This window comes from Equus quagga, chromosome 8 (genome assembly GCF_021613505.1).
Source record: "Equus quagga isolate Etosha38 chromosome 8, UCLA_HA_Equagga_1.0, whole genome shotgun sequence".
Taxonomy (NCBI): domain Eukaryota; kingdom Metazoa; phylum Chordata; class Mammalia; order Perissodactyla; family Equidae; genus Equus; species Equus quagga.
This window is the reverse complement of record NC_060274.1, coordinates 7833130-7849322: the sequence shown is the minus strand read 5'-3', so window position 1 is coordinate 7849322 and position 16193 is coordinate 7833130. Positions and strand designations below refer to the sequence as shown.

General features: G+C 40.8%; 1 protein-coding gene across 2 annotated transcripts in view; it reads right to left on the bottom strand.

The window, feature by feature from the left end:
• LOC124244195 (plasminogen-like) overlaps positions 1–16193 on the bottom strand; it is a 56286-nt gene that overhangs the window by 24102 nt on the left and 15991 nt on the right. For both annotated transcript variants that reach the window (XM_046670637.1, XM_046670638.1), the window contains exons 5-11: positions 12794–12908; positions 10910–11049; positions 8983–9103; positions 7328–7446; positions 5986–6148; positions 5107–5252; positions 1873–2032 (exon numbers count right to left, since the gene is read on the bottom strand). In XM_046670637.1, the coding sequence (XP_046526593.1) occupies positions 1873–2032; positions 5107–5252; positions 5986–6148; positions 7328–7446; positions 8983–9103; positions 10910–11049; positions 12794–12908 (964 nt within the window). The remainder of the gene's footprint in view (positions 1–1872; positions 2033–5106; positions 5253–5985; positions 6149–7327; positions 7447–8982; positions 9104–10909; positions 11050–12793; positions 12909–16193) is intronic.

Genomic DNA, 16193 nt, shown 5'->3' with positions numbered 1-16193 from the left:
TTCCTTCATGCTGCAGTTTGCATTATTTTCAAGTTAACCTTTTCTTCTGTAATGTCTAACCTGATGGCTATCCAGTGAATTTTTCATTTAAGATAAATAATTTTTTAGTTCTTTCTTTTCCGTTGGCCTCTTGTATAGTTTTCCTTTCTATTTAGATTATCCCTTTCTTTCTTTAATGTTCAGATTTTCCTTTAAATCCTTGAACACAATTATAATATCTTCTAAAAGTTTTGTGTGCTAATTCCATCATTTCTGGGTCTGTTTGTATTGACTGATTTCTCTCCTAGTTACGGATCCCATTAAACAATCTTTATATGTCTAGTAATTTTCAAATTTATGCCAGACATTGTAGATGTCACATTACTGAGTGACTTGATTTTGTTGTTTTCCTCTCAAGAGTGTTGAGTTTTCTTCTGGAAGGCAGTTAATTTACTTGGAGATCATTTTGACCCTTTTAGGATTGCTTTTAAGCATTGCTAGAGTGTTTCTAGAGTGGCCTTTATTCTAGGAATACATTAATCCTACTCCTGAAGTGTGACTTTTCTGGAGTCTCTACTGAGTACCCAAGGTGTCCCATGACGTCTCTCTTCTTTGGCTTCTCAGAATCTCAAGTCCCTGGACAAGAATTTCCCAGTGCTAAGTGACTTCTGTAGTCTCCAGTTATCTCATCACTCCCTGTGGTTGTTCTTTCCCCAGTAGTTGTTCCTTGTCAGACTAACTGTGGAATCTCTCCCTGTCCATATGCAACTTTATATTCAGTCAAAGACTTAAGGACAACTCTATGCGTATTTCTGGAGCTCCTTCTCTGTACATATCTTTCTCATTATTACCCAGCCTACAAAATCCAGCTGCCTCAGTAATTCCAACTCCAGTCTCTGTCTCCTGCATTCAACAAGACTGCTGTGGTCTTCTCTGCCTCCGTCTCCTTGCACTGCAGTCCAGGAAGTGTCTCCAGGAAGAAAGCTAGGGTAACTCTGGGATGGATCTAATTTATTTCCCTTTCTAAAAGTCTCAGTCTTGTGCTGCCTGTTGTCCATTGTGTGGAAAGTTCTTCCATATGTTTTATAGCCATTTATGGGAGAAAGGCTGGTCTGGTCAGACCTCATCTTTTGTCTATCCACCTGCCCATTTTGCTTATCAGTACCTGTTTAGTTCCTGACTCTCATCTGCCTTCCTGCTTTTGCTCTTCATGGCACCTCATATCCCTTCAGACTACTAGTGCTCAGGACCTGACATGTACACATCAGGTGATATACACTGGGACTCAATGACAAACACAAACTGGACTTTGGGGACTGGAGGTTGGAATGTAAAAATTCCATAGTTGAAAGATGTCATTGATCTTCAACAGGTGTTATGGAATGGTACTGTTTCTAAGCTTTTGGTCATTTGTTTTCCTGAGCTTTCCAGGAGTGTGAACTTGACACCTCCATATATACCCCTTGCTCCCACAAAACTACTCAGGAAAGATAGCCAGCCTCTAACTTCTCTTCTTTCACAACTTTTGCTAAAAAGTAAGGTGCCTGAGATGTTTTGCCTCACGTTCTGGAGCCAAGAGAAGTTTGGTCCTAAGAAGTTAACTTAAAAACATGGCCCTTCTAACAGAAATTTAAGTTGGCTGTTGTTCCTCTTTTTTTCATTTTTTTCTCCCCAAAGCCTCCCAGTACATAGTTGTGTATTCTAGTTGTGAGTGCTTCTGGTTGTGCTATGTGGGATGCCGCCTCATCATGGCCTGATGAGCAGTGCCATGTCCACATCCAGGATTTGAACCATCAAAACCCTAGGCTGCCAAAGCAGCGAACATGAACTTAACAACGTGGCTAGGGGGCCTGCCCCTGTTTCTCCTCTTATGGTTAAAAATCAAAGACATACGCATTTGGGTACTTTTCTGGAGTCTTCTGATGCCAGTGTGGTGTCATGGATGACCAAGATTGACATTTCTTTCCTGTGACAGTGATGGAGGATGTGCCTCGATAACTCTCTCCATTGCCCTGGTAGCAGTCTTGGACCACAGGAGTTTGTTCAGGTGGTTCTGAAATTAAAATAGAAGAAATCAGTGAATAATGACTAGAACAGAGAAATAAGCGAAGCAATTTACGACACAAACAGAACAGTAGTTTCTGGGAATTAACACTGTTCCCTTTTCCATATTGGCAAGTAGATGGACATGCAAAGAGAATAGATCCAGAATGAGCGAGGCTGAATCTTACAGTATTGGGCTAAGGAAGATGCATGCTAATTTAAAAAGAAAAGAGAGAGAGAGAGTGGCCAGTTCTCTTACGAAGGATACTGTAAGACAATTGCAAATGTATACCATAATGATTCCCCAGTCCTCCTCCAAAAAGGCTTTTTTCTAAAAAAAAGAAAAAGATAACATTCTCGAACTTTAATGGCCTAACTTTTTTGGTGAGTATTTCATTTAAAACTCAGGGGAAAATAAGCAAGTCAGAGTACTTATAATTGAAAATTGCATTCATGTGCAAGCTCTTTTTTATGGTTCTCCAGTGGGTGTTCATGCAATTGGGCAGGAGACCAAAGGTAGACACATTCAGGGGTGCAGGCTGCAGGTGGTGATTGACTGTCAGTGGGGGGAGACGTGAATCCCTTACATGTTTACCCAGACTCTTATACAAAGCCAAAGCCCTAAGCTGCTGGAGCTAGTCTAAGATTAGAGGTAGACCAGGAAGACAGAGACTGTCCATCTTCACCAAAAGCTTAGCATTAGTAAGAAGAAACAGCAGTATATCACTAGGGTCTAGTTAATAGCATAGAGTGTCCCCCTCTGTGATGCAGGTATGCAGTGACTGCTAAAAATTGGGAGTGGATTAGAAATACTGAGAAAACTCTTCAGCACCCCGGACCCTACTCCTAGCACAAGGTAACAGCAGCCCATCACCAGAGAAATTTGAAACCTGTGGTCCACTTAAGATAATAAAAGCAGTAACAATAAAACCCAAATTCAGTTCATCTGCTGACTATATGGATTCAATTACCCACACAACATACTGACAAAAGAAGAATCATGTCTATTTCAAAGTACAAACAATTCTTCTTCTTCTACAAAAAATGACCAGCATTTGATGAAAAATTACAAGACACACCAAAAAAGCCAGGGAGAGTGATAAGGCAATCAACAGAGCCAGACTCAAAGATGACTTGGAGCCAGACAAACAGAGATGCAGAGACTATCAGATTGAGGTTGTGAGAAAACTATGACTACTATGTTAAAGGATCTTGTAGCAAAGGTGAACAATATGCGTGGATAGATGGAGAATTTCAGCAGATGGGGAAACAAAAATAGAATAAAATGCAAATGCTAGAAATAAAAACCTTGACATCAGAGATGAAGAATTCCTTTGATGGGATGATCAGCAGATCAGACACAACTGAGGAAAGAATGAAGGAACTTGAAAGTAGATTAATAAACATGATCCAAACTGACACACAAAGAGAAAAAAAGAGTGGGGCAAAAAAGCAGAACAGGCATATAAGAGATTTGAAACAATATGAAATGGCCCAACCTTTGGGTAACTGGAGTCCAAAAAAGGAAAATAGAGAGATGAGAGTAGGGGAAAAGAAATATTTGGGCAGTAACGGCTGATAATTTTACAAAAGTAGTGAAAATCAACAATCCACAAAAATGAGAAGCTCAGAGAACTTCAATCAGGATAAATACCAACAAATAAACAAACAAACATGCAAACACATGTAGACACACCAAAATCAAACTGCCAAAAACCAAAGAGGAGACAAAGTCTTAAAGACAGGCAGAGGGGAAAAAATATTAAATACAGAGAAACAAAAATAAGATTTCCAGTCATAAACTATTGAAAACAGAAACTAACCGTTAATATCTTTAAAGTAGTGATACTTTTAAAAGGTGATTCCTTTTAAAAGGAAAAAAATTATCAGCCCAGAATTATAAACCCAACAAAATTATTCTTTAAAACTGTGGGCAAAATAAAGATTTTTCCAGACATACAAAAGCTGAAACATTTCTTCACCAGCAGACCTGTACTACAAGAAATGTTAAAAGTTAACTTTTTTTTACAGAAAGAATACGATACCAGATGGAAATATGAATCTACAGAAAGAAATGAAGAGTACTAGAAATGGCAAAAATAAATAAATAAATAAAAGTAAACATAAAGATTTTTTATATTTACAATCCACTTTAAAACATGACTAAATGGGGCAAAAATGGTATCAATGTATTGTGAGATTTATAACAATAAAAGTAAGCTCTTTGAGAACAATAAACAATATTTTGGAAGGGAGGAAATCGAAGTACAATGTTATAAGGTTCTTACATTATACATCAAGTAAAACAATATTATTTGAAGGTGGAATGTGATACGTTAAAGATGTATATTATAAACATTAGAAACATACTAAACACACTAAAAATTGGTTTAATAAGCAAATAGTGGTGACAAAAGACAATCAAAATAATAGTGCAAACAAAGGCAGAAAAAGGTGAAAAAAGGAACAAAATTCAAATAGGACAAATAGAAATAACTAGCTTGATGGTAGATTTAAATCCAACCACATTAATAATTATATTAAATGTAAATTGTCTAAACGTCTCAGTTAAAAGACTGGGAAAAATAGATAAATCATACAAACATTAGTGAAAATAGAACTGTAATGGCAGTATTCATATCCTCAAAAGGAGACTTTAGAATAAGGACTATTTCCAGAGATAAGGAGGGACATTACATCATGACAAAGGGGTTGTGTCTTCAAGAAGACATAATCTTAAGCGTCTATGTACCTAACTAAGAGCTCCAGAGCATATAAAGCAAACATAAAACCAAAAAGAAATAGAGGAATTCACAGCTCAAGTTGGAGACATCACCATTCATCTCTTAGTAATCAATAGAACAAGAGATAGAAAACTAGTGAAGATTCGGAATAGTCACCAGAATGACCGTATCGGAGCCATAAAACAAACTTCAATGAATCTAAAACAGTTGAAAGCATAGAGTATGTTCTCTGACCAGAACAGAATTAAAGTACGATCAAAGCTTCTGTATACAGTGGTGTCACTGGGGTAGAAAAAAACAGAGAGCACTGGGGCCCTCAGCAAGCTCTCATTCCCCTTACCTGAAGCATCCGTAATTTCTGTGGGTACTGGTGAGGACGTACAGGACGGTATATTGCAGTATTCCCACCTCGTTTCACTGCTGGTTGTATAGCACCACGGAGCCGTTTCTCCATCAGGGTTACGACAGTAGTTTTCATCCAAATTTCTGAAAAAGAAGTGGTTGTGAGTGTAGCTTTCCAAAAAGGCTGAGTAAATAACAAAGCGCTCGCATGCTGGTCAATGGTGATACTGGATACGTATCCAAGTAGTTCTCTAGAATTACACAAACTGAATAACACGTGGAATTCTATAGGATTCTATAGAATTATGGCACAGATGCTTCTCTTGGGTAAAGGGTTGAAATAGATTCCTTGGCTCTGTAGAATCAAGCGCAATAGGTCTTTTATTACGTGTTGGGCACTGTGCTATATGCTGAAAACCCAATGGGTATTTTCCACACTCTTCCTGCTTCAAAAAGGATACATGCTAGCCATGGAATTTCAGTTTACAGCCTTGGAATTTAAGTGTTCTCAAACCTTACTGTGCATTTAGTAGAAACCTTATCAAAACATATGCCTGGGACCCACTCTTTGTTTCTGGTTTAGTAGATCTGAGTAGGGTTCAAGAATTTGCATTTCTAACAAATTGCTGCCGATGCTGATGCCGCTAGTCTGGGGAAACCACACTTGGAGAATCAATGTAAAAGGAAACTCAGCACTAAATTTCCCTTCCCCTGCTTATGACTTGATCAGTTATGACTTGATCAGATATGACTTGATCAGTTTTCATTCCAGAATACTTTAACTCAAGATTCCTATAGTAACAAAAACTAAGGTGAAATCAATGGGATTTCACATTCCATAGCAGCAGACGGGGAAGGAGACCAGAGTGGGACTTACTTGCAAGGAAAGTTGTCCGGGGTCCTGTTGTGTTTGTGAGGGGTCTGCTCACTCCAGCGCTGACAGGTAAGCCCAGATTGGGTGACGGACACTCTCCCTCGATAGTTTTCACCTCTTCCCTTCAAACACTGATATGTTGGACCAGAAGATGGTGGGGGTGTTGCTTGAATGGGGAAAATAAACTACCATGAATTTTTTAAGAAAGAGTCACAGATAGATGATGGGGGGACGGATACACGGATCATCAGACTGTCTTCTGCTCATCCTGTCTCGGACTTTGGCTCTTGAAAATTGTTTCTTATTTCCAGAAGAATCTAAGTCTGAGTAGAATCTACATCTGCAGTCCATCTCAGGAGGAACTCCTCCAGGGACAAGAGCCATAGAGTAGATGCTTCTTTCTATATTCTCTTTGCTCAGGTCGTCATACACAGTAAAAATCAACCTGGGCCACCCTCCACCCTGAATCCTCACATATACCAACAATCCAATTTGCATTGTGAAGAATAGATTATTCACCAAGGAAACACAACTGAAGGACACGCAATAGTCCGTAAAGCCAAACAACAGAGAGAGTCCATGGAAAGAAGGCCAGAAATGTCCCCAAACAAAAGGCTGCACATCCAGGAATCAAGAAATTCATGGGAAGGAAAAAAGAAGATCACAAAAGAGATACCAGTGTTCATAAAGGAGGAGAGTCTCTGAGGAACTTCAGGGTCTTGAAGGATGATGGTCAGAGCAAAGAAGAGGAAGCTGGCTCTCAAGGCTCGCTGGGTCCTTTTCAACGTTTGATGACTGTCTTTGTCTAAACACTTAGTCCCTTGCTTCAAATTCTCATAGGAGGAAAATACTATAAAATCGTTTCTTCCAAGTCATTCCTGCTAGGTCTGCCATTTCACCTCCTCCCCGTGAACACTCTTCTCCCACGGCTCCCTCACAAGTTGGACACCCTGAGAAACTGGGTGTCCAGACACCTCTCTGTTTACAAAGCAACAATTAGAAAGAACTCTGGCTCTTCATGAAATTCACTTGCCAGAAAGCATGGATCTGACTTCCCTTTAGTGCTAGGAAAAAGTAGAATATCACAGAGACCTCCCAAGAGACCGCATTCAACTGAACTCAGAGGAGGCAGAAGTCTTTGCTAGGGGAAAAAAAAAAAAAGATAAATGGATGCTCTGATCAATTACCTCCAGTGACCAATAAATGATTTTAAAAGAGCAATCCCTTCCCACAGGTGTCAGGCACTTTTAAGGCACAGCACTCAGGCACTGACACATGGTTTTTTCTTGATTCCAAGGGCAGAACAGGTAAAGATCCCTGAGGACTGGGTATGAGCCATACTTACAACAGCGCGGGATGTCACAGAATTCCCAGCGTTTGTCGGGATCCATGGTGAAACACCACGGGCGGGGCTCCCCATCAGGGTTACGACAGTAATTCATCCTCAGGTTCTTGTTCGGAAATCTGAACAGGCAAGAAGAGTTGTAATAGCACCCAACATTTACATTCACGGATGAGCATCATTTCAGATGAGCAAACCTGGAGCGCCTGTTGTGTGCTCGGCACAGGCAGGCACCCAGGGAAGTGACTGGATCAAGGCTGTCCTCAAAGAGATGACAATGTCATAAATAAAGTGAGCTCAGTATTCTAAGGAGTGTGTTTCTAACAGTTTACATGTGCAAAAGTCGCAGAACAAGATCAGTAACTTTATTGTTTTGGCCATCGGGAAAATTGGTATTGGAAAACTCCAGTTATTTAGCTGCAAATAATAGCAATTTTTAAAACACAAGGTACTCACTGACTAGAGATCGTCATCTAGTACACAGTATAATCAAGATGTTGGTATCTTCGTAGCTTAAAGGAATGGACCTTCTGGTCTACCAGGTTCTGGTCCTGCCAGCTTTTAAGCTTATAGAAACTGAGAGGGATAAGCTGTGTTTCTGTGAGCACATGGCCGAATAGTACAGGCCAGTGAGCCCCTCAGGAGGGACCTCGTGGCTAAGAGCGTGAGATGCGTGCAAGCCTTGTGGCCCTCTGCACTTATTTCACATCCCTGTCTAAGGTGGTAAGTGCTTCGTCAGGATGGACAGAGCAACCAGCAGTGGCTTAAGCAATCCTCTTCTGATTTCCTAAAAGTGCATTGACCCAGTTCTGTGCCTAAGGTCCTTACCATATTTCTTCTTCGAAGAAAAATGGTAACGGCTGTGTTCTAAGCTAGCTATTTGGAATAGCTAGGAGGTAAAGAAAATCAGAGGAGCTGTTTTCACAGTGAAATCTATGGCTTAGTCCCATTTTTTAGAAGTTTTTATAAAACCCATTTTCATCCTTCGGTCACCATAGAACGAAGAAAAAGACCAGACGCAGCTACAGAAATGGAAGGTGTTTTCCAGTACAATTAATGTGAAATAGAAACCCCAGAAAAACCCTACTTTAGGAATCATCATTATTTTCCAGATCAGGGACTCTTATTCCTATTTTAAATTCATGATCCCCTGTGAAAATCTGGTGGAGGTCAGGAATCCTCGCCCCAGAAAAAATGCATTGATATAAATACACATAAAACGTTGAGGAACTCACAAAACCCCTATAGCCCCTCCATAGATCACAGGTTAGGAAGCCTTGAGTCTCACTGGCATGAAGGAAAAGGAAAGGAATAAAGAGAAGAGGGAAATATTTGGAAAATCCAGAAGTGAGATGTGTCCGTATTTCTCAAATCTTAATGCGCCTCCGAATAAGCTTGGAATCTGGTTATAATGCCAGAGGCTCTGAGATTCAGCATTTCTAACAAACTCTCAGATGGTATCACTCTTTCATGGACCACATTTGGAGTAGCAAGTATGTATACTTCACCTGCAGTCATGTGGGAAGACGCAAACTCGGAAATTCAAAAACATCAGGTGTGTTCACTTCTTGAGGGATGCTAAAATATCTAAATAAAATGAAGTGCCCCAGAGAGCCGCAGAGTCGGGAGCATCTCGTTTCTTTCCCAGTGAGACTTACTTGGAAGGAATGTATCCATGAGCATGTGGGCTCTGAGAGGCCCAGGGCTGGCATTCAAGTCCAGATATGGTCTTGGAAATTTTGCCCTCATAATTTTCTCCGCTGCAATGCATACATTCATCTGGCAGAACAGAGAAGAAGGAAAAAAACGAAGAATAAAATGGAAATGGCTGAAGCAAAAAAGGGTAAAAACTAGAAGCCCACCACAAATGTTTCAAATACCACTTGCCACTTGTGTATATGTATTTTCCCATAACCCCTTAGTAATAAAATTGGCAATAAAGACTCCATTTTCTAATACAATCTAAAATGTCATTCTCTCCTTCAAATGGTAAAATCTGCAAATTTTGTCAACACTCCCTCAACTATTATAGTCATAACCAAATCCAGGAATTCCATAATGCCTTGTCCTCAGACTAGGAGGCACTGGCCCTTGGTGGGTGGGACGGTGGGGGCAAGAGGGTAAACATATTCTCAGAAGTCTGTAAGTTCTCTACTAGGATTTTTAAATGTTTTCTATCTTCATTTCAATAATGATCTTCAAAATTTCCTATGAAATTATTTTGATCATACAGATGACTGCCAAATAAGCTGGTGCCCTGCCAGGATTTTAGTGCTGGGGTTTTTGTTTGTGCTCATGACCTCTCCGCACTCTCCTCACCATGCCAGGGTTTGCGTCCTAGTCAGGGAACCACACCACCATCTGTCGGTTGTCATACTGTGGTGGCTGCATGTTGCTGTGATGCTGAAAACTATGCCACCAGGATTTCAAATACCAGCAGGCTCACCCATGAGGGATAGGTTTCAGCAGAGCTTCCAGACTAAGACATGCTAGGAAGAAGGACTGGGGGCACCCACTTCCAAAAAACTGGTTGTGAAAACCCTGTGAACAGCAGCGGAGCATCGTTTGGCACAGCATCAGAAGGTGAGAGGATGGCGCAAAAAAACGGGCAGGGTTCCACTCTGCTGGACACAGCATCACTGGGAGTCAGGATCAACTCCACCATACTAACTAACAGGACCTCAGTAGGGAACCATATTCACCTAAAATGACAGCGCTTCTCTTTTTATATTATTGAGAAGCATGACTGGCTGTTTTTTGCTCTTATATTATTTAAAAAGTGGAACTTTGATTTGGAATTATTGAAATAGCATGGCGCAGCAGGATAATATTATGACTTTAATTTTTATGAGGTAATAAGGAACACAGAAGCAGACTTGATACAAAAATGATGCATTCATGTCAATTAGGAGCCAAGTGACCTCATAACAAAGTATACGAATAAAGGTTCCCCATGGTTGAAACAGATCAAGCGATGGGAGAACTGAGCTGTCACACACGGTACATACACTACCCACATTGTTACATAAATCCTACCTTCATTCATTCTCCCTTTGCACCAATAAACGTACCAGGAAATATGAAATGAACATTTTCTCAACAAGACGTTTTTAATTTTTTCAGCATTGACTTTGAAGCACACTATTAAATTGGTTGGTCTATTAAAATAAAGGATTGCTGACTTAAAAACGGATTCATTGCTTTGGTTCAGTGAAACAACAAAGTATACCACATGAAATTAATATTGTTTACTTGAACGTATTGATTTTGTGGTTTTATTGTACCTATTTCATTGCAAATCTGTTTTTGGCTTTATACGGTGCAACAGCTTTAAGCATAAGAAATTTGTATCTAGACTCTGTATCTAGTTTTATCTTTGTACATGTTGAAGTAATATTTTAATAAAAATAATTCAGGTCAGTAATGGAGGTCCGAGCAAATTTTCAGTCCTTGCCAAGAGAACATGTTACTCAATGTTGCCAAACATGGCACTAATTGATTATTAATATCTCTGTGGGAAATTGCTTTATAGCAAATTACTTTACAGTTAAAGGGCAGATAGGAAAACATTTTGTAGAGCCTGACCTTCACATTCCGGAATGTCGCAGTAGTCGAATCTGGTCCCTGGATCTGTGGTGTAACACCAGGGCCCCTTCTCATCATTGTCCGGATTCCGGCAGTAGTTTTCTTCCAGCCCCTCTGAAGGATTCTTATCAGGGGAATATCTGTGGAGGATGGAGAAGAACCATTTTGACTATATTTTTAAAATCAGCATGTTATCAGCATCATAGAACAAGATGCTCTCCATTTCCCATCTGAGGTTCCAGGTGTGCCCCTCAAATGCATTTGGCTCTGCACTGCAGCATGTGTGTTCTCCGATTTTCAATTTCTCTATTCCTAGGCTATTTCAGCACAGTAGCAAATATTCCTATTATTACTGTATTTACAGCCAAGTCTTAGAAATAGAGCCAAAATGTTTTTCTGCACTCGGTAGAAATAGAAAGGCCTCGAAAGCCTGCGGAATTCTTGATTCATTCCAAACACCTGTTTTTGTCAGTTGCCCTTCTCTCTGTAAAAATAACAGTAGTTAATATCATTTTCCCTGTGTGAACTATGTGCTGGGCATTAACTAAAATCTTTCCACACATTCTCTCATTTAGTCTTAATAAAACTCCTGTCAGGAAGGTGTTATTATCCTGATTTTCTAGATGAGAAAACTGAAGGGTAGCAATGTAAAGCCAAAGAAAACTTCCCTAGGCTTGAACAAGGGTTAAGTAGCATCTCAAAAATTTAAAGTCAGATCTGTCTGACTGCAAATGCTGTGTTCTCTCCAAAATGCAGCCAGAATTCATGGGGGAGGCGGGAAATGGGGAGTGAAGCTCATTTTCAGGTCTAGAGACAAGTTGCTGTGTAGAGATAACAAATTTGAGCAAAACCCCAAGACTTTGAGTCTGAAAAGGCAGGTTTTGTTTCTGGTTCTTTTACGTACCTGTTTTTGGTAAATTGCACTCTCTCATGACCTCAGTTTCCCCATCTGCTGGGGTAGAGATGGCTTAGATTATCTCCAAGGCCTCTGACAATCTATGATTTGGCCATTTTGTTTAATCATTCTACCTCTACAAGCCTTAAGGTCCTGGGAATATGAGACCTGTCCATCTCATAGGCATGCAATAAAGGCAATTTGTTTGGGAGGCCCGGCAATAGACACCCAATTCCTACTCGATAAGCATTGCTACTGAGAACTTAATGCCACCTAACACCGTATTGGGCAAAGTACGGAAAGAATGACGCTAAAGTAAATATAGGCAAGTTGCAAGACAATCTATTTTTCGTTTATATTTGATTGATTATTTTGTTCTACAACGCAGAGGTGAACACGTGGTGGGAGCTCTAACTTGGTACATTTGATTTAGACTAATTTGGTTTTCAACAGTCATCTTTGGCCTTTTCTTAGACCCAGCCTAGAATTCATGGTTTTATTATTATTTTTTTAATGAGTTGTCCTTCTATATCCTATGTCTCCCAGAAAAGTAGCTACACGAGAGTGAATGAAAAGCAACCATCTCCTGCTTTTGTGTGTGAGGAAGCCTGGCCCTGAGCTAACTTCTGTTGCCAGTCTTCCTCTTTTTGCTTGAGGAAGCTTGTCACTGGGCTAACATCTGTGCCTATCTTCCTCTATTTTACGTGGGATGCCAGCACAGTGCTGCCTGACGAGTGGTGCTAGGTCCGCGCCTGGGATTCAAACCTGCAAAGCCCGGGCTGTTGAATCAGAGCACACGAACTTAACCTTTACACCACCAGGTGGCCCCCAGGTTCTGCTTTTATGCTATGAATAACTGAACCATCCTACATCAACATCACTAAGGGTCTCTTTGTACCTGCCTATTCACATATTCTGGTTTGGTTCAGAAGTGGTGGAATCATTCTCAGCATAATAGGTGAACATAGAGATGAAAGAGGAAGTCTTACTTAGGTATGTGCGGAGAGGTGTCACTCCATTTTTGACAAGAAACCCCGTTTTTCGTTTTGGACGTCGTGCCCCTGTAGCTCCTTCCAGTCCCAGTCTTGCACTCTGAAAGATAAACTAAAGGAAGTGCGCACAGTTATCAAATCCTTTCACGACAAGGAACATCGTGAGGAAGCCCCGCACTGCTTAGTCACATTGAAAGGACTCGCACACCAGACGACGCCATCTTCCTCTGATTTAAAACGATAGTCTTTTAGATGTGGGGAGGAGTTGCAGTTGCTAAGCTATTTGGTGCTTTGATTTCTTTATTCAAAGCTGGGCCCGCTCTGTGTAATGGGGGTACCACACGGGGTGCTGGGGACACCAGGAGTACAGAACAAAGACCTTACCTCTGTGGAGCTTACGTCCCAGGGGAGTCAGGGGGCCAGTTACAGGAAGTAACCGAGGACATAAATTATGAAAGGAGATCACCTCACGGTGACATGTCCAACAGAGAAAATAAATGGCGTGATGAGAAAATAGCGTGATGAGAGAGTGAATGGGAAAGTAGACGGGGGCTTTTTACACAGGGCGGGGAACAGGCTTTTCAGAGGCTGAAAGAGAACCAAGCCACTTCTACTTTTTGAGGCTCTCAGTATTTTAAATATGAAAAAGTACCAAACCAGCTTATAAACTATGGTCTACTTTAAATGTTTGCAGTAGACGCTCTCTACCAGCCTCCACTCACCCAGCACACCGCTTAGCCAGTGGGCCCCACCCTGTCTTTAAAAGACACTGTCAGGCGCCCACCTGTGTCCCACATGTGGTAGGACGGGCACCTGTGTCTGGCAGGCCGCTTTCCAGGGTGCCCATCCACTTCTCTTCCCAACAGTTGGGTTATATGCTTACTAAGGGTCGGCTGTTTTTGTTGTCAAAACTATTTATACGACTATATCTGATTAAAGATGAGCTAAAGTGAGAAATGAATGGAAAAAAAAAGCCAGAGCTTTTTTTTGAAAACTAAGTTGAATGCTTTTAAGGATTTGAAAGAGTTGAATTGTTTGTTTTAAAAATTGCTATCAAATCCACTGAACACAGTCCGCTCCTATAGTTGACTATGTGAGTTTGGGGGGAAATTGTAAGAACATAAATGTATTTTACAGTCAGATTGATTAACAGATGTCTACAGATCTCGGCCCTCTTCAAAGAAAAGGAAACTGGTTATTGCAGACAATGCACTTAGAGGGGAGTTTCTGCAAGAAATGCACTAGATAACTCCTGTTGGTGGCCCCATCTTCAAAGAAAATGCCTCCACTCTACACCCAAAGGTGTCCATGTAAACTTGTGCTTTCACTGAAAATATAAAATACTTAAGGTATGCTTGTATCATCATTTTTGATTCTCCACCTTAACCAAGTTTTTAAACTAATTGATCAGTTATCTGGGGAAGGTACTTCTAATACACTTAAACCTAGCAGTATGCATAAAGACTGCAAAGATATCTCCACTGAGATACGTTTACAGTTGACATATTACACTCAACAGAAGTGTAAACTCAAGGTGCTTTGGAGGCCCAGGGGTCACGGAAGACTTTTAAAAGGAAAGCTTAAATAATGCACGGCCCTGGAACAATTGCTAAGGATTTGGATATTATTCTAAGGGCACTAAAGGTTTGAAGCAGGGAATTTACAGAGCAGCCAATGCAGTGACCCGGCCAGTGATGATGGCGGCTTAGACCCAGATGGTGACTGTGGCTGCAGTGGCAAGTGGCAGATGTAAATGTGATCTGACACTGAGTGTTCCCAGAAAAACCCTGGCAGGGAATTGAGCAGTGGGTCCATATTCCACAGGAAAGAAACAAGCACCAAAAAATGAGTGACTTTGACTTTTTACCTCTCCTTTGTTTGCATGTACCTGCCAGAGTTGACATAACCTTTTGCTCTTTTCCGTCATCTTGAAAACAAGTAATTATTCAACTATTTAAAGGAAGCTAGCGGTCACCCCCATGTTCCTTCGGGTTAACAATTGACAAATGACATATTTAAATATTAGCATTTGCCAAGGAGAATCCCACCAGGCCTTTATTTTGAAAGCCGGTAGATAGTATTTAATCCTATATATCTCATCCTCTACTCACTGTCTGTAAGAACTAATGACTTCAACAGATAAGCTGGAGATGTAATCTACGCTTTAATCTCAAGAATTAGAAATAAACAGTGTTAAGGAAAGGCATGTATCAGGCACACAGCTAATTAAACCTGAGAAGATGAACCGATGCCTGGAAATAGTCCCAACCTAAAGAAACACTTTCTGAAATCTTATTTAGAGTTTCGTGGTGAGACTAGAAGGAATGTCACAAATCATTGTTGAGAATACAGGGAATAGGACATTTCTTGTTGTCTGTAATACCTGTGCTACAGAATATTTGGAGAACTAAGTTGTTATTATAAATGGTCATAATACGTGGCCAAGAACAGAGTATAGGAGGTAGTTTTAAAAGTGTCATACATTCACTTAAATCTTCATACATACTTAATGGAACTTTTGCATACCTAAAAAGACGTGCAATTTCTGTAGGAATCAGGCCACCCCTTATCCTAAACAATGGGACTATTGATCCAGAATTTTCAAGGAAATTATGGAAAAGGAACTACAATTCCTGCCCATTTTCAAAAGACAACATTCCAGAGTCTGAGGGAAGCATACACCATGACGGAAAAAAGTGGAAAATTTAGGAATAAAAATAAGGATTTTGTCTCTATCGAACTATTACTGAGGATATAAAACTCCTCAGTTTTTCTATTTCTCCAGGCTTCAATCCAGAAGCTGAGGCCGAGGACCGTGCTCCCTGCAGAACAAGAAGCCAAGATCAAAAGGAATGTTTAGACTCCCCTTCCTCCTTAAAATAAGATAAAATTTTGAATACCTTATTTTCAGGGGGATAGAGGTAGAAGTGATTTTGTAAATTCAATCCCTTCCTTTGCAAATCAAGAAAAATGAAAGCTAAAAGGTGAAGTAATCTACTCAAGTTGACATAGTGGATTAGTAGCCAAATCTTGTCCTGACTCCAAATTCAATTACACTATACCATAGTGTCTCCAGTCTCTGGCCTGATGAATTACAGATTTAAAGAGGAGGAAGGGAGGGGACAGGGAGAAGGAGAAAGGAAGGGGGAGGGGAGGGAGGGGGGAGGAAGGAGAAGAAGGGAGGGGAAGGTGGGGAAAGGGGAGGGGGAAGGGGGGAGGATGGAGGAGGAAGAGGGGAGGAGAGAGGAGGAGAAGTAGAGGAACGGGAGGAATGGAAAGGGGAGGAAAGAAAAGAGAAAGGGAAGAGGGATGAGGAAAAGAGAGAGGAGGGGAGAGAGGGAGGAGGGGAAGAGTGGGGAGGGGCGGGGAGGAGGAAAAGAGAGAGGAGGGGAGGGAG